The sequence below is a fragment of the Andrographis paniculata genome, unplaced genomic scaffold, assembly GCF_009805555.1.
Source record: "Andrographis paniculata isolate CXL003 unplaced genomic scaffold, ASM980555v1 Contig59END, whole genome shotgun sequence".
Classification (NCBI taxonomy): Eukaryota; Viridiplantae; Streptophyta; class Magnoliopsida; order Lamiales; family Acanthaceae; genus Andrographis; species Andrographis paniculata.
Genome location: NW_026137594.1, coordinates 1,407,891 through 1,426,546, shown reverse-complemented (window position 1 = coordinate 1,426,546; position 18,656 = coordinate 1,407,891). Strand labels below are relative to the sequence as shown.

The window sequence follows — 18,656 nt, the reverse complement described above, 5'->3', positions numbered from 1 at the left end:
ATAACAAAGTCCATTATTATCTATTAGTATAAATGGAATAATATGATAACATTATTTGGCATTTTTCAATAGTTTACTGGATAACAATAAAAATTTATAATTAAATATGGATTTTATTTAAGTTGTTTGGTAAAACCCTTCATTTTTTTATAGATGAAAATAATCGAACATCTCAATTTGATCTTATCCATTTAATGTTCCTTCAATATTCTTTTCATAATGGGGCTTCATTCAACTCGGCTTTCAACTTACGGCCTGATCTTGTTTTGATGTTTTAACTTTTGAGTACCCAAACTTTCTTTTTTTTTTTTTTTTTAATTTGATCATTTTCTCCAATCTATTTGAAAATTCTAGTGTTAATAGTATTCACATTTTTTAAGATTTTCAAAATATCTATGACAAATTTCATATGATTTGACTTAACACACGATAAATATAGTGTAATAATATCTATAGTAATTCAAAAGCATTGTGCGCATTTATTTCGCATTGCGACTATAAAGTCATGGATATCATGTTACAATATTTGCAATAAATTAAATTTACATGTATTTAAATGAAATAGAAGTAATGTCATAGAAGATAGAACATACAATTTGATTGATTATGACACATGACTTTGAATTGTTTTGGAACAAAAAAAATTCTATAATAATATCTATAACAATCAATATGTTAGTTAACATTTTCGTTGCTAACGTCGTGATCCCTTCAAATAGACATAAAAAATATTTCAGAATGCTCTGGTGGTAGTGTAGGAGTAAACTTTTGATCGTGAGATTATGAGTTAAAACCCTAATGCCTTCAGTTTTGTACGTCACATATAATTTGCCTAGTATGATTTGTCTTGGTATATAGAGTCACATATGATTCGCCCTAATATGATTTGCCTTATCAAACAATATATGTGTATGGTATGCGGGGAATTTTGACATCAAATGAATAATAATAATAATAATAATAATACTTTTGGTTACAATGTTGATTTTACATCGTCATCGCCCAACCGCCACCTACTGCTGCTACTACTAATAATAATAATTGTGCTGGTGCTACTAATAATGATAATAATTGTGCTGGTGATGCTGGTACATTTAAGAAGAGGTTATAGGGTATTAATTACATATTCTACCTACCCAAAGTGAATTGAATTGCAATAATTAGTCATACCTGAATACAGGATTACTTACTCAATATAAATAGAAGCTAATGCCAAGTTCTTCAGCATCCGAAACCCTTCACTTGCGATCGTCTCGAAGAACAAAGGCCTGCTTGAATCAAAACAATAGCCTATGCCGTCATCTTCCTGGCAGCAGCAGTTGCTTAGCTTTAGCCATGCCCCTGGGACACCTACCAACAACCAAGAACAGGTTTGTGTGTTTGTAAAACCATTTTTAATCATTTAGATCTGTGTTATTTACCATGATCAAATATGTTATGATACCTGAAAATTCATTTGGACAACGACAAAAAATAATCATCGTTGTCCAGCAAAGTCCACTGTTATCCATAGATATTAATGGATAATAGCGGAACATCATTTGTCGCTTTTTGATAGTTTATTGGACAGCGACAAAAAATGTTCAATGATTGCATATGAATGGATAATAGCATAACATCATTTGTCGCTTTTAGATAGTTTATTGGACAACGACAAAAAAATATTAAATGATTGGATATGGATCTTATTTAAGTTGTATGGGAAAACCTACCGTCCTTATAAATGAAAATTAAAGTGGGAAATACAATCTATATATATATATATGTATATATCTCATTCCATCTTTTTGCTTCATTTTGCAGATTTTTCGAAATCAGTTGGGGCAAAATATTCGAGCTATCTGGAATGATCAATTGACTGAAATTTGCGGCACTTCAGGTGGATCATTTTTTTATGTCATATTTTTCACATTACAGATATTTTCCTTTTCTCCTTTCACAAAGTCATCAATTAAAGTTAGATTTTCTAAATATATATATATATATATATATAGATTCAAGAATGGATATTAAAAGCCAAATTTAAATAACTAAATTTTTTGAATGATTTAATTTCTATATTATTCTGGATGTTGTTTTTGCAGATTTGCAGATCAGCCAATCGATGCTACCATTAAGCCATGTTAAGAAAATAATGAAATCAAATGAGGAAGTGAAGGTATGTCCGAGATCGAAATTATATGTTTATTTTTTACTAAAGAACATATATTGTCCTCTTTATTACATTGTTGTATGTAATTAATCTCAATCTAGGAGCCTGCATATGCAATTCAACTCGATAATGCTGTCGACGCTGCTATTAAAAAATCTTCGGTAAAAACACAAATGGATTCGCCTCAGAAGAAAACTTCAAGAACAGAGAATCTAAACTCAATGGTTCCTATCAAGGTATTCTCCTCGATTTTCTCGAATCAATCATTTTGTGTCAAGAAGAGGCTTGGAAACACTAATAAATTTTTTTTGAAATAGAGCAACGAGGCTAAGAGAGGAGAATGCAAATTTGACAATTAGGTAAAAAATTGATGCATAAACTTTATTTAAATGCCTTTTCTCCTACAAGGAAATGTTATGATACATATAGTTTACATTAAAACCATTTAAGCATTTAAACTAATTTTACAGGTCTCTCTTTCAAGAAACCACCCGCCACCACTGCCGCCGTAGAGGTCGAGTGTTCACTCACCTCCACCGCCACCGCCACCGCCACCGCCACCATCCTCTTCGATGGATACGCAGGGCAACCTATTGCCCACTCTACAAACTCGACTACGCCTGACATTTTGATGTGATATTTTATGAGAAAAAATTGTAATTTTTTATTGAAAATTGTACTATCGAATAATAATATTTTTATTTAAAATAAAATATATATATTTAATTTCGATCTATCTCCTTACATTTGTGCTCTAGTAACACTATTTATGAGAAAAAAATGTTACATTAAATAAATAGAATAATAAACCTTAAAATGATTATCAATTTAAAATTCATAGAATAAATATGCATTGACTCAACCTGTACAAGTTTGAAATATGCTCAAACAACACATTTCATTAGAAATGCTAATTCTAAATTATCAAGATTATATTTTGTTAGAAAAATGTATATTTCTTTATCTATAATAATAATAATAATGTATAATTATATTAATCATTAATTTAAAATCTTTTTTTGATTGGCGACAAAGATTTAATATTCTTGCTGAAAAACGACTTTTTCGTACATTATCATTGGAAATAAATATTGAAAAATAATGTTGTTGTATACTTAATGGATCAATCAATCAAAATAGTGAGATAGAATAACCAAAATTTATTAAAATAGTGTTTCGAAATTAGAATCATAACATCACGACAACAATTAATTCACCAAATCAATTCCATTGCCCATTCATGCAGAGCAACACACAGTTGCTGCCTCCCCCCACCCCACCCCATTATTGTTATGATATTTTATCATCATCAGCAGCATCAGCAGCAGTAAGTAACACAGAGTTAGATCTGTCTGTCTGTACATTCCTCCATTAAAATTGTTTGTCGTTGTTATTGCTGAAGATCATCATGAAGAAGAAGAAGATGATCTGCAGGCTCGCATCTTGCAGCATATCCGAACTTGTTCGTGTTGTACTTCCTATGAACTCCGGTCAGCTTCCCCGCCGCCGCCTTCCCGTGCAGCGCCACCATCAGCCTCGTGCACTCCTGCAGCTCGGCCGCTGTGTACCCCGTGTGCCACTCGCACGTCCTGCTCCACTGCGCCACTCCGTACACTGTCGCCTGAGCCGCGTAAACCGCCGCCGCCGCCAGCAACGACGGAGGGTACTTAACGGCCTCATACTCGACCAAACTTAGCTCGATCAGGTAGAACGCCACAAGCTCCAACTGTTATACAGATTTCGCGAGCGTTAGTTAGTTCGATCGATTGATTGTAAAAGAAAAAAATGAATTTATGTTGCTATCAATAAAAAGGCGACCTTTTTGTCGGATTGCGCCGCCTTTAGGAACCGTCGCATGAAGACGTAGGGGGTCGGGACCGACATGTTGAACTGCAGAGCGTTGAGCATCATCTTCTCCATTTCGAGAACTTCTTTCCGAGTATACGCCTTGTCCGAAATGAAGACAAGGTCGTCGACAACGGGGACCGAGACCTCCTCGTACTTGCACGCGAGAAGCATCGCGACGAGCCCGACCAGCTGTAGCTTCTTTCGGACAACGCTCTGCTTCGCTAAGAATCGATCGATCAGATTAATGGTTAGAAATAATGTCTCTCCCCGGAGCTCGAATTTGTGGTGCACCTCGATCAGCCAGTCAACGAGGATCGCTCTCATTCGCTCGTTGATGTCGAATTGATGCATCATATATTCCGGTGAGACACAGCTCGACATCTAAAAATTGAGCAATTCGGATGAGGATCTTCTTGTAATAATAATAATTAAAGCTACATCGATCATTAATTACCTCGATCTTTTTGTAGTAAGAATACAATTCCTCGATGTAGTCGACAACTGCGAGGGGATCGCTTTTGTCGGCGGCGTCTATGTCCACGACAGCCTCTTCTTCTTCAAATATGTCCTCCATTTCGACCTCCTGCGGCCGGCATTGTCGGATTTCAGACAAATTTACACTTGGAGGATGCCCTGTTAGGACTGCAAGATCAATAGGCGAGTCTGCACATACCATTTGATTTTTGTCGACCATTTCGACCTCGGATTGCTGCTCCAACGACATCGGCGCCGGCTGCCCTTTGGCGGCGCCGTGATCGTCCAAAGGAACATCTTCCCACACTGTGAACGATGATGTCCTCGGTTTCTTGGCCTCCTGAAGACAAGCCAAGAACATTAATTTAAATCTAGGAATTCTCATCAAGTTCTTACATTTTTTTCGAAATTTCGAATCTAATCTAATCTAATCTAATCTTATTCGAAATCGAAATCGAAAAGTGGTGTGGAATCATGTCGGGTGAGCTAACTACCTCCAGAGATGGATTGGAAACACCCTTATGTGCAGCACATTTCCTTCGCAATTGCAGATCGATAATTGAATTCAAGTCAGCAAAATTCAAAATTCAAATCAATACAAGAATATTGAGGACGACGATCGATGATGACGATCTTACCTTGTGATGGGCCGATGTTGTCCTGGCAATGGACCAATGTTCTTTCCAGAAATCACGTTTGTCCTGAGAGATTAAATACACAAACATCGTAATCTTTTTTTCTTTTTCTTTTTTTTTTTTTTTTCTAAATAAACTTTCCAAATTTGAATAATATCTGAATTTTCATAAGCCAAGATTCGTACTCTGCAAAGCCCCTTTTGTTGACAACGCAAGGAGGGTATGGATTACTGTGATTAATCACACTTAACGCCCTCCTGTTGGGTCTCATCTCAGCTCCAAATCTCCTTCCCTCACCTTAATAATTCCGAAACCAAAAAAATAAAAATTAAATTCAGAATCTTTTGAGCTAGGAAACGACACTAACATAACATAACTAACTAAAATCACCTTGCAAATCTGAGGGTCTGATTTGCGCGGAACTATTCTCGTCAGATGCAAACATTTTCTGGAAATATTAATCTGACCCAGAAAAAAAATTAAAAAAACATAAAAAATAAAATAAAATAAAAATTTTGCAGAGGAAGAAAGGGGGAGAAGGAGCGGAGCGTACAACAATGGCGGAATTGGGGTAGAGAGAGAGAGAGAGAAGGGAGGGGTATTTGTGCAGTGGGGGAGACAAGGGAGATGAGCTGTGAATTTTTATTTTTATTTTTCAAATCCAACGGCTAGTGAATGATGGCCGTTAGATTAATTGGAATTTGGGTAAAGGAAGGGAGGCACAACGGTTACCTGTGAGGCACGTGCCACGTGGCACGGTAGACGTTCCTTTCAAATTTCTTGTCTGATTTAGGTATTTTTTTTTTCGTTTAATTAATTAATTACCAGTATTGTTATTGTTATTGTTATTAAAATTAGTATCACGACAGTGGATTTGAGTGTACGTTAACATTAATAACGTAGTTATTTGTGAGTGAGACGCGCCTGTCCTTACTTTTTGACTTTTTTGACTCAGTTTAAATAAATATACACAAAATAGTAATCATTCATTTATTATGTCTGCACAGAAGGCTCTCATTGATTTGCAATTTTTTGGTTTTTATTCAATTATTATTATTATTATTATTATTAGTTTTATTCGAAGGTGATGTTTTATGAACACAGGTCATAGTGATTACTTTGGAAATGCAGAAAAAAAATACAAAAAAATTACTCACTCCGTCCCAGATACCATGTCCACGTTGTCATTCTGTCCATCCCACGTACCATGTTATTTTCATTTTTTGAAAAATGATTACACTTTAATCTTATTTTAAATTTTTTAATTTTATTTTTAAAAATTTTAATTAAACTAATTAGTTATCTTCATCTTAATTTATAATTATTTTCACTAATACATTCTTAATTATCTATTGATTACACTCTTCCTAAAATACTGTGTCTAAAGATATTTGAGGACGGATGGAGTACTATATTGAAATTGAAGAACAAAGTTGCGGTATCAGATTTCGGCAGGGGTTTAGGGTTTAGGATTTAGCCACCGCACACTTTAGATAACTCATGTGAAAAAATAAAATTAAAAAGAATAGCAAGAGTTGTTTTAAGTCATCACTGGGCTTTCATCCTTGGATCATGGGCTCTATGACTGGGCCTCCGGTCACTCACTGTTGAATTGGGTCTTAATTATTTTGTTCTATCACTTTTTGTCCATATCAAATATTTGTTGAGGTGGTAATAAATGTCTCTTCCTAATAAAATATTTTGCTATAAATAAAATATTTATAATTTTGACAGATAATTAAAAAAGTACTGATGTAATTTTGACCAACTGAAAAAAGACACAGTTAATTGGAACCTTAGAGGTAGGTAGGTGTAAATTGCTCATATGATGAACATTCAAATAGCGGTTGTGTTAATTGTCCCATAGCCCCTTGGATTTTGTGATATTCTCATTTGACACCCTCTGCTTCTCGAAGCAGACTTAGACTGAAATTGGATAGAAAGGAAAGAATAAAGAGGGCAAAATCGAGCTAGGGTTCAATTCGTCTCTCTCTCTCTCTCTCTCTCTCACTATCTATCAATCCTTATTTGATCGTCCGTCCGGAGCCTTTTAGACTGTAAATCGAAATGGGCGGCGGCGACGTGGCTGCAGACAGTGGTGATTCAAGCAACGCCGTTGGAGAAGAGGTGGCTCTTAACATCCGTTGCTCGAATGGATCGAAGTTCGTAGTTGAGGTGAAATTGAGCTCAACTATTGAAAATTTTAAGTCAATCCTTGCCCAGAAATGTGAGATTCCGCCTCAGCAGCAGCGTCTAATCTACAAAGGTCGCATCCTCAAGGACGATCAAACCCTTCAGAGCTACGGTATAATTCCTGAATCGCTTTCACTCATTTTAGAAATTTGATTTATTGTGTTTCTTGATTTTTCGTGTAACTATAAGAATGGGTTTCTTGTTAGTAGATCAGTAGTCGGAACCTCTTTTTTTACCTGTTCAAACAGAATTCTCGAACGAGGTCATTTTAAGGAAGTATAATAGATATCTTGATGTTTATAGCCTACGGGGATGTTTATGTCCTCGCCAATGCTTGTATTGGTGACTGGTTTGCATAATCAACATGCCAAAACTTGCTGCATCGTTAGTATGTCACAACAGTATTGTAAGTTAGAGTTGTGGAGAGTTAAACAGGGAATATTTTTCTGGAAGATAGTTTTGGAAACGATAGCTGTTCACATGCACATTATGTAATAGACGCATTGTATGGAGTAGCTGATTCCCCGCGTATCTCTATTTTTATTATTTTTTTCTCTACTAGTATTCTTCTGCTCTCTCCTCATAGTTCATCCTTCAATATTTTGTTTTCTTCACCTTCTTGCATCCTTTGATGAGATATTACGAAGAATATTGTTCCAAAGACTAAAAATGCAGATCATGTGTGATTTGCTACTAATAAACCTTTTTCTAATTTTTGTTGACAGGGCTTGAGGCTGATCACACTGTCCACTTAGTTCGAGGCTTTGCAACATCTGGTCCTACAGAAAATGCTGCCACAAGTAATGCTGGTGTTACAACCTCTAATCCGACTTCAACAACAGATACCGGTTCTACTGGCGGTAGGCCACTTGGAGGATCTGGTTTTGGATCTACATTGTTTCCTGGACTCGGCCTTGGTGGATTAGGCAATAATACTAATTCATCTGGAGCTTCACTTCCGGGAATGGAGCAAATGCAGCAGCAGTTAACCCAAAACCCCAACATGATCAGAGACATTTTAAATATGCCTCTTGTTCAGAATTTAATGAATAATCCTGAAACCATCCGTAACTTGATCCTGAACAATCCTCAAATGCGTGAAGTTATGGATCGTAACCCTGAGCTTGCACATATACTTAATGATCCCACAACTCTTCGTCAGACAATGGAGGCTGTTCGGAATCCTGAAATAATGCGCGAGATGATGCGCAACACTGACAGAGCAATGAGCAATATTGAATCCTCTCCTGAGGGTTTTAACATGCTCAGACGAATGTATGAGAATGTGCAAGAGCCTTTCCTAAATGCAACATCGATGACAGGTGACAACAGATCTGACCCAGCAACAAACCCGTTTGCAGCCCTTTTGGGAACTCAAGGACAGCAACCTAGAAGAGAGAACTCAGCAGGTTCTGGGACAACTGGGTCAGAAACTACTAATAATACACCTGCACCAAACACAAACCCACTTCCTAATCCATGGGCTTCAGCTGGCAGTAAGTAACACTCACTATGGTCTGATCTAAAAACTGTAAATTGTTGACCAAATAAAGGCTTAAAGAATTTTATTTATTATTTTTATTTTTCTTCATATAATGAGATTGCTGCATTGTTTGTTCACATAATTAAAACGCATCACTTTTGAGATTTTTTATTAGTTAGTTATAAGTTGGAAATTAGCATTTACTAATTTAAAATGTCGACTTTGATGACTTTTCTTGTCTGGGTTTATGCTTATGTAAATTTATTAATTAATTTATCGCGTACTTTTGTGTTATATGTCAATAAAGTGCTATTTGGTGATGTGAAAATGTCTGTACTCCATCATGCCTTGTCACTGTTAGCAACTCTAGCCTACAGAGGTTATAGTGATGGTATGATAGGAGCTCGTGATTGGCTTTTCTACCATTGTGGATCCAGAAATGGTGGTTATCTCACTTCTGTTGGAATGTCACTAGGTTTGTCTTGGAATATGGAGGTCAAAATGGGTACCCATGTGAAATTTTCATGCTTTGGCTGTTTTACTTTTAAAACTCTAAGGAAGGCGAATTTTGAAATTATACTTAATTTCCTTGAAGATATTGTGTATGCATTTGATTTCATATTTTGGTACTGCACATTTTGCTGCCGCCAATTTCTTGCATGTTTTTATTATACAGTATGCAGTTCATTAACCCTCATTGATCTTAGAAAATCTTATATGCCATTGCCTTGTAGTAAGACCATGTATCTCTAAGAATTTCCAGCAATAAAGCTGACAATAATGATTAAAAATGTTTCAGTTAGTATGCAACCTATGCATATTAGCCATCATTGTCACTCCTGCCTCATATATTGAAATTCTAAGATTTGATTTGTTTTAGTTGTGTTCGCAAGTGGCTTGAATTTCTTGTTTAAGATATCAAAATTTATACTCATCTTTATGCCTTAAACTGAATTGTAGCTGGAGTGGCGGGAACTAATTCAGATGCACACCCTAATCCTACTGGAAATGCAAGGCCTATATCACCTGGTAGCACAGGTGGATTTGGCTTCCCTGATTTTGAGCAAATGCTGGGCGGGGCACCGGATATGAACTCACTAAATCAGTTAATGCAAAATCCTGCCATTTCCCAGATGATGCGCAATCTCCTATCTAATCCTAATTATGTAAATCAGGTATTGTGTCTCTCTGCTATTGTATGGATACTACCTGACACTGTTGCATGTTCAATATTTAACATTTATTGCCAACGCTTGTTGCTCTTACTATGAAATTCTAGGTTCTTGGCCTGAATCCCCAGCTACAAAGCATGCTTGATGCCAATCCTCAGCTTAGAGACATGATGCAAAATCCTGAGTTTATGCGTCAACTAACTTCCCCTGAGATGATGCAGGTAAGTTTTAATCCTTCCTTTGTCTCTTCTGAGATTCTTGATTGACAACATCTTTTATGTTGGTTGGTACATCGTAATGCATGTGAATCAATGGACAAAAGCTAACGCAATTGTATGTGCATAGAGTGATAGCTAGACTTTTAAGACTTACAACAATTTCGAAGTGCTATTCTTGATGGAGCACAATGTGAAGTAGCTGTAACAAAGGAAAGTTGTGGGTTGGTTGGGTGAACAAAAGTAGTTATGGATTCATATTTTCTGCTAGCATGCACTTATTTTTGCTTATGACTCATCTTCGTTGGGGGGTCCGCTGATCTGAACAATGATGGCAGGATGAAAGTCAGATACCTTTCTCCTGTTAAAGAATCTTGTTTCCATTGCATCTCAGTGTGTTGATGAATTCGGAATCATTTTTTCCTGCTTGTGGTGCAATGACTCCATGAACTGTAGTGCCTCTTCTGGCCATTCCTTTGTTCATTAAGTACAAAGAAGAATTAGGCTTGCCATTTATAGTAGCCCATGGTCTTGTGAACGCTGAACACCATTCTTTTTATTTCTCATTTTATTACTATTATTATTATTATTATTATTATTATTGCTGCATTAGGTGGCAGATTAGTGTAAATGAAACAAATTCATTTACATCTGTGGAAGTATCTAATTCTTTGAAATTCAGTGTTATTATATATGTGTTCTTAAAAAATAAATCATTGTATAAGAGTTGTGTATGGCTATGGCCTGTTTATTTTTCCTGATATATATATATTATATATTGTCTCAGCAACTTCTGGGTTTTTCTCAAGCCCTGTCATCTCAGTTTCCACGTCAGACAACCCGGTAAATTTTGATCCTTTCTTCTTGATTTTCCTGTGAGTATTGTGCAGCTTGTTAATTGAGATGTTTCGTCACCTATATAAATATTTATGAAACAATGTTTCATAACTCCGATACTATTACTTACATGTTTTGCTGATATATTGCAGAGAAACAGGCCGGATTGCTGGAGGAACAGGTACACACTCTTTTTGTCTAATTTAAAGCGGCCACTTCAGCATGTTGTATTGGGATTTCAACTGCACCCATCTCATTTTACTGCTAAATTATCTCTATGTTGCTGTCTTGCATTATAGACGATTCTTTATCATCTTGTGTGTTTAATGTAGTTCTTCTGTGTTATTTGGTCCTGAAATTTTGTTGGATTTAGCTTCAGAGAATCATTCATAAAATTGAGGATATCATAAGAAAATGATTCCTGTAAGTAAGAGAAATTGCCCCTCTTCTCATTTTATATGTCGGAATTAATACTTGAGATGTGCACGTAGACTTTTTGCTGCTGTTGAACATTCTCTAACATACCCTATCCATATACTGAAACCCAGCCTCCAAAATAACGATCTATGTATATGCATGAATGATAGCCCTTGTTTTAAAATTAGAATAAAGGCTTCTTTTTTTTGTGACAATCGCTCTCAAAAAATTAGGACTTTATGTTTGATGAAAGTAGCTGTTAACTACATTTTTGGGATGTTAAAAACTCCTACACGATAAATTAAACCAGAAATAAATAATTAAATATACTATTTTATATGTTGAACTGATTATCATTTTCTTGAGCAGCTGACATGGGGTTGGATTCATTGATGAACATGTTTGGTGCACTCGGGACTGGTGGCGCCGGAATCCCTACTCCAAACAGATCTCAAGGTTCAATCCATCCAAACAAATTCTTCCTATCCATTTCAATCTATTCTAACATGGTTTCATACTTTCTGTGCAGCACCCCCTGAAGAATTATATGCCACTCAACTATCTCAGTTACAGGAAATGGGGTTTTATGATACCCAAGAAAATCTTCGAGCCCTAATAGCCACTGCAGGGAACATTCATGCTGCAGTCGAGCGTCTCTTGGGCAATATCGGTTAGTCAAGTATGAATGAACCAACTACAATGCTAATATACTTTTATTACATCTGTATAGTCACAGTACCCCCAAGAGTTGTGGGATGGATTGAACTTGGACCATGTAGGTACTGGATGCACAATTACTTGTCTATTTAGTTTTTAGGGTTAAAAAAAATAGGAGAACAGAGGAAAAAAGAACCATACACCTCCAGTGTCTCATACATACATATTCCTGCTTCACATTTTCAATACAGTTTGTGGTATTAATTTGTTAATGATATCTTTATCTTCAATTCGATTATTTTGTATAATTTTGGTTGTTCTAGCTCAGCCAATTGAGAACGGGTGTTTGTTTTGTGTTTTGGATTGAAGGAAAAATTTTGTGTCAAGTATAAATAATTGTGTAGGTAATATAAAAATAACTGAGTATTTGAGTATATTAATTTTTTTTGAAAACATGTGTTAGAAAAATTTTAAAAACCAAACAAAGATTTTGCAAACTAGTCACACTTACCAATTTGCAATTAAAAGAATTAGAAAAAATAATAATTATTATACGACCCCCGGTACTTGGGATCCTATGGATGAAGATATGGTCTCTCTGGATCCGATTGGATTTCATTCAGAGGAGGAGCCTTATAAAGATCGTATTGATTCTTATCAACGAAAGACAGGATTAAATTCTTATCAACGAAAGACTGGATTAACTGAGGCTGTTCAAACAGGCATAGGGCAACTAAACGGTGTTCCCGTAGCACTTGGGGTTATGGATTTTCAGTTTATGGGGGATATTTTTCAAAAATCAAAATGGGCAGGCATTGTCACTCTTAATATATATAAACATTGGTTTTTATATTATGAATATAATTTTTTTATAAATAACATAAAAGAATACATACATTACGTTCAAAAAGAAATACAATAATAGCGAAAAATATATATACAAAAATATTCTGAATTTTTACTTGGAAAAAAAAAAAAAAAAAAAAAAAATAGCCCCCCAAAACAGAAAAAGACAATATCGCACAATGTCTTCATGCAATTTTAACCAATTTTCTTTTTGGAGACCGCAAAGAGAGCAGCATCGCATCTTCAGTTATATGATCTGTTGATCGATGAAAGTGAAGGGATCACATTCGCATCCCTCTCCCTCTCCCTCTCCCTCTCATCCTCCAAATGATTTCTCGAGCTTCCAATTAACAATGATTTCTGCATTGTCTGATTAATTAATTAATTATCCCAACCCGAGTGAAGCGTAGTGGAGTCATCCATCAATCAATTATGATGGAAAGAGGCGACCCTGCACCCAAGCTGTTCAACAGAATGCGGCTATGGGAGTTCACCCAACATTTCGTCGTCGAGCCCACCGACGGCTCTTCAGCTCCCTTTATCGCCATTAGCCGCCTCGACGGATCCTTCAAACTCACCGGTCTTTAATTTCAACTCTCTCCTTTCCTTTCCTTGCCTTTCAATTTCATGCATGCCTTTTTCGATCGTTTTTTTGAAATACATATATATATAGATTTTGAAATATAAATCCTTCCTGTTGTGTTGTCTAGACGATGTGCCGGAAGTGACTTTGCTTGGTGCTCCGAAGATTTGGAACATATTCGGCGTTGTCGGGGTACTCAAGATATTGGCAGGCATGTGTAATTTTTAGAGAATATTTGCTCATAGAATATAACTGCCATGGTTTGGAGGTGTGCTTGTAGAATATGATCCACTGCAAGTGACTTCATCTTTGATCACTTACACTCATACTGTAGGATATTTCCATCAACATCGAAACCAATGAACAATGTAGGAAAATTTAGTGTGAATATGTCGATCAAGATAATTGGAGTTATAATTTGGGAAGATGATTAAATGTTTAGTATTATCTTGCTGTTGATTATGACGTCATGGATGGATTTCAGAATACTTTTGAGTCTCTACGGTTGAGATATATGTTTTTTATTTTTCTTAGTTGATTGGTTTAAACACTCAACTTGTTACCAATCTTTTGTGTTGCTCTTGTTTATCATAGCAAGGTAATTTGTCATTAATTGATAGAAGAAAATGCAATTTTATTAAACTTAATTGTTTTGATTCTTTAAGGTTCTCACATGCCCGGACATCTCTTCGTAAAAGTCATTTAATTCATTAACAACACATGATTCGATTTGGTGTTGCTTGAGTCTAGGGTTGTATTTGTTCGTGATAACGGAGAGAGAATGTGTTGGAAACCATATGGGATTCCCTATCTTCAAAATCACTTCAATGAAGTGCTTTCCTTGTGATCATTCTCCCAAGAAAGATACCGAAGAACAAGTATGTTGTATATAGAACTTGTCGACTTTTCGCATGTGTAACATTAATACAACATGAAATTGGCCATTTTTGTGACAGAACAAGATGGAGAGAGAGGTTTCTCAACTGATAAGTATTGCTGAGCGAACTCCGGGGCTTTACTTCTCCTATGATGTGAATATAACTTTGAGGTAAAGCAATGTATTCATGGTGCTAAGTTCTTCAAGAGTGTTTCCATTGACGTTAATTCATAGATCACTACAATATGTTGTTTAAAAAGCCTTTACATTTTGTCTTTCACAGAACACAACTGCTCCACGACTTGGGAGACGAAACAAAGCTACTTCCTCTTTGGAGACAAGTAATTAAAATTGATCTATAGATATTTATAATCCACTGTGACTTTCAGCATAGAAATCTGATTTATTGACAAGATGTTTTCAGCTACTATCTATTTTATGATTTTTTCAATGATTTGTGTGTCTTCTCAGGCAGACCCTCGATTTCTTTGGAATAGCTACATGTTGGAAGTGCTGAAGGACAACAAGGTCAGATTTCGGTTATAGCGAATTTGATTTTCAGGTTCCCACAATCTCCACTCGATGTGTTTAACTAATATGGTGTTCATTGTTTTGCAGCTTGATGCATACTTGCTTCCTGTAATGCAAGGGAATATCCTTTTGACTGTATCTAATCCCCTTCTCCTAAAGTTCACCTGTTCATGATTCATTGTACATGCAAGTTCAGAAACATATCTTGTAGTTATGCCTTGACTACTCATCAGGTTTTCAAAGAACTCGAACGGATGTTGGAGGAGTCAATATTGATGTTACTCTGATCGCGCGGCGCTGCACTAGAAGACTTGGTAAGTAACATTCTTTCATCATTTTACTTCTCAGAATAATCGGTCATAATCTTTGTGAAGGCACTCGTATGTGGAGAAGAGGTGCAGACTCCGACGGATTTGTTGCAAATTTTGTAGAAACTGAACAAATATTACGAGTTCATGGCTGGACTGCATCCTTTGTTCAGGTAAACTTCTCACCACTCTATCAAATGTTTAGTTGTAATGTATTTATTTCAAACACACATAAAATCCTCTTAATTAATACATCAGTCTACAATGGTTATGGCCATAATCTTTTGGGAGTATAATCAAGAAACTTAACTTAAATAATAGTAATGAAATTTTCATCTGTAACTTTCATAAAGTGTTTATATATAGAAGGTTTGTTCGATGGACAAGATCATGCACACGAAAATTCATACCTTTTCGGGAATGTCAGTTAAAGACAGACATAAGTACATTTAGGATGCACAAAATATTTGTGCTCTATTGGGAGGACAGGGAAGAGCATTTGAATCCATCGAAAGATAATTCATTTCTAATTTTCTCAACCTTGATCTGTTCTATTCATAATTTTCAATCCAAATCCAAATCCAAATCATCTTATTGAAAAAGAGCCTTAATTCTATTATATGATGTTGATTTACTTGCGTAGATTCGGGGTTCAATTCCATTACTTTGGGAACAGATCGTCGATTTGACTTACAAGCCAATAATCAAACTTATTAGGCCAGATGAAACTGTGAGTATTGTTTTTCTTTTAATATTAGAACTTTATAGCAGAGAGTAAAACGTTGCACATCTCTATCTGACTGCTTCTCTACAACATTCTATTTTAGCCCAAAGTGTTCGAGAAACACTTCCTAGATCTAAATAGCAAGTATGGAGATGTTCACGTCATTGATCTCGTCAACACGGTAAACTAATCTTATTTTTCCCAAACTATGCAAAAGGTCATCATACTTAGCTAATGGAAATTTGCCAATATCATTGATCCCATCATAATGTTTTTTGGAAATTTTATATATTTAGTGTGTGTTGGTTTACATTTCGAATTTTTCGACTAACCCTGCGATCATTTTCAGCATGGTGGGGAGGGATGCCTATGTAAGAACTACAGCAGTGCAATGCAAAACCTTGCCAATGATTCTGTGAGGTACATTATATTGATCTGATTGCATACAAATCTCAACTTGGAAGTTTCCATATATCCTTATTGCATCATTTTGTTTTATTGTTTTAATCACAAAATATATGTCAACGTATGATAGTCTTTTGAATGAGTATTTATTTCCAAGTGATGGTATAAGAAGGAACATCTTTTTTGCAGGTACATACACTTTGATTTTCACAGGATATGTGGGGATACTGATATGGGGTGGCTTTCCATTTTATACCACAAAATTCAAGCTTTTCTCTTCAAGAATAGGTAATCTTTCAACACAAATGTGTAGCTATAAAATATGCTACTATTTGAGTTTGATTTGTTTACGGCTCAACCTCTATTGGTTCAGTGATTAAATAAATAAATATATAGTATTGATCAAGGTTAGTTCATCTTGTCAATTAAACTGTATGGATTAATCACACCACAGAGATGCATACGAGCTCAAAACAAACATGTACTGTTAGTCTGTTTCTATGGATTTAATGAATATTGATCTTAACAAAAAACATTATTAATAACAGGTACTTTTTATTAAATGAGAAAGGGGATAAAGTTCAAGGCCAGCTTGGAATTGTAAGGACCAACTGTGTCGATTGCTTAGATCGCACTAATGTCACTCAGGTACTCTTATCCTTTTTATTATTGAAGATATAAGTTAAAGGAGTTAGAGATATCTGGTAGATTCGCGAACATCCTGTTTAAGTAACTTATTTATCCATTTCTTGAAGCCGGAGAACTCCGGTGACTGTGATAATGAGATCCATTCTGTATTGTGCAGAGCATGATTGCCCGTAAAACGTTGGAAGCTCAACTTAAAAGACTTGGTGTTTTTGGCGATGGAGAAACCATTAGCAGCCAACCAAAGTTGGATAGTTGCTTCAAAATTAGTTAGTCTGCTTCCACTCAAAACGGCAACTGCTACTATGTTATTAGTTATTACCCGAATTTTGTCTTATTTCTTACCACATAAGTCTTGAATTCCATTTCAGTGTGGGCTAACCACGGGGACGCTGTTAGCACTCAATACACTGGGACTCCAGCTTTGAAAAGAGATATAGTAAGGTAACATATATTTTTCGAATAGTGTCAGAAAATATAAACCTTTGATATGAACTTCAGAAGCTACATATATCTTTATATCATTTTCTTCATTCAAATAAAAATTTGCCAGAGTTAGAAATGTTCAATATCTTAAGTGATCAATGAATCTTCAATTTGTAACAAAGACAACTAATTGTCTAATTAGTGTTGACAATAAGAATGTAAGATTTCGGGCTTGAAACTGTAATATTTCTCACACTGGAATAGATGTGGTGAGAGAACAATCCAAGGAGCATTACAAGATGGATGGTCTGCTCTTATGCGGTACTTCCTCAACAACTTTCGAGACGGCATGAAGCAGGTTTGTGTGCTTGCTGTAAACATGTTGATCACAACTTTTATTTATTCATATGCATGGATTTCAAGACAAAAACTGATAATCTCGATCTTGTGCTGTGTTATTAAATACTTATGATGTATGTATGTATGCATATAATGTTTTCTTGCATATCTTATTATTGTTCAAGGATGCAATGGATCTATTGCAAGGCCGATGTACTATTTCACCGACGAAGATCGAGGCGCCGAAGACAAAAAAAGATGAACCAGAGTTTGTACTAGTGAGTAAAACCAATCTATACTTAACCTTTCATAGACATAAATATATATATTTGATTCATATTTTGGAAATTAATATTTGTATTATTGTGCAGTCGGTCCCGATGGGTTTGACACTGATTATGCTGAGTTGGTCCTTTTCACTGAACTCTCTGAGACGAGGTTATTACATTACACTGCATTGCATTGCATTGCATTGATATATAATCAATCATTTATATTAATAAATTGGTCTTAATTATTTACTTATTTATGCATGTAGGTATGATAATTAATTTAATTATTTTATTTTATTTTATGATGCAGCTCGGAAAGATCCATGGTGTTTAGTATTCACAGTGATGTGGGCGTGTATAAGTATGCTTATTCTTTCCATCCTCAAGTCCAATGGTCGCAATTTGTGTAGTCGCCCTCGCCCGAGTCCTCAATTCAGATGAGATATATTTTCTCCATCGAGTAAATCATTTTATCCATTTATAATTTTATTTAAGTTATAGTATCTTTTGAAACAATATCACCTACAATCCATCCATATATATATATATATATATGCATTTTATTTGATGTTTTTGAAAAGAATTTTTTTTATAAATAGTAAAAATTCAGAATAAAT

General features: G+C 35.4%; 4 protein-coding genes across 6 annotated transcripts; 3 read left to right on the top strand and 1 right to left on the bottom strand.

Moving 5' to 3' along the window:
- Nucleotides 1-1,235: 1,235 nt before the first annotated feature.
- Nucleotides 1,236-2,783, top strand: LOC127258437 (uncharacterized). Its single transcript, XM_051285274.1, has 6 exons — nt 1,236-1,370; nt 1,804-1,879; nt 2,085-2,158; nt 2,254-2,388; nt 2,470-2,511; nt 2,623-2,783. The coding sequence occupies exons 1-5, from the start codon at nt 1,293-1,295 to the stop codon at nt 2,509-2,511; spliced, it is 405 nt and encodes a 134-aa protein (XP_051141231.1). The 5' UTR covers nt 1,236-1,292; the 3' UTR covers nt 2,623-2,783.
- Nucleotides 2,784-3,321: 538 nt separating this feature from the next.
- LOC127257871 (G2/mitotic-specific cyclin-2-like) lies at nt 3,322-5,710 on the bottom strand. Of its 3 annotated transcripts, none has more exons than XM_051284370.1 (8): nt 5,500-5,710; nt 5,295-5,406; nt 5,113-5,175; nt 4,969-5,011; nt 4,674-4,814; nt 4,455-4,583; nt 3,971-4,381; nt 3,322-3,878 (listed from the first exon to the last, which is right to left on the bottom strand). In XM_051284370.1, the coding sequence occupies exons 1-8, from the start codon at nt 5,552-5,554 to the stop codon at nt 3,543-3,545; spliced, it is 1,290 nt and encodes a 429-aa protein (XP_051140327.1). In that variant the 5' UTR covers nt 5,555-5,710; the 3' UTR covers nt 3,322-3,542. The 3 variants fall into 3 exon arrangements, with proteins under 3 accessions (XP_051140327.1, XP_051140326.1, XP_051140325.1); XM_051284369.1 differs by having other exon boundaries at nt 4,455-4,814; nt 5,500-5,571; nt 5,663-5,710; XM_051284368.1 differs by having other exon boundaries at nt 4,455-4,814.
- Nucleotides 5,711-7,041: 1,331 nt separating this feature from the next.
- On the top strand, nt 7,042-12,391 carry LOC127258214 (ubiquitin domain-containing protein DSK2a-like). Its single transcript, XM_051284978.1, has 8 exons — nt 7,042-7,414; nt 8,028-8,798; nt 9,746-9,960; nt 10,065-10,178; nt 10,960-11,015; nt 11,162-11,190; nt 11,796-11,882; nt 11,956-12,391. Exons 1-8 carry the CDS (start codon nt 7,177-7,179, stop codon nt 12,099-12,101), a joined length of 1,656 nt encoding a protein of 551 aa, XP_051140935.1. The 5' UTR covers nt 7,042-7,176; the 3' UTR covers nt 12,102-12,391.
- A 670-nt stretch (nt 12,392-13,061) lies between these two features.
- LOC127258339 (phosphoinositide phosphatase SAC6-like) lies at nt 13,062-18,656 on the top strand. The gene is made up of 20 exons (XM_051285139.1): nt 13,062-13,509; nt 13,640-13,723; nt 14,263-14,390; nt 14,469-14,560; nt 14,673-14,730; nt 14,861-14,917; nt 15,008-15,041; nt 15,154-15,234; nt 15,295-15,401; nt 15,872-15,958; nt 16,056-16,133; nt 16,302-16,372; nt 16,547-16,645; nt 16,906-17,005; nt 17,163-17,271; nt 17,374-17,446; nt 17,693-17,786; nt 17,953-18,045; nt 18,139-18,205; nt 18,350-18,656. The coding sequence occupies exons 1-20, from the start codon at nt 13,362-13,364 to the stop codon at nt 18,478-18,480; spliced, it is 1,791 nt and encodes a 596-aa protein (XP_051141096.1). The 5' UTR covers nt 13,062-13,361; the 3' UTR covers nt 18,481-18,656.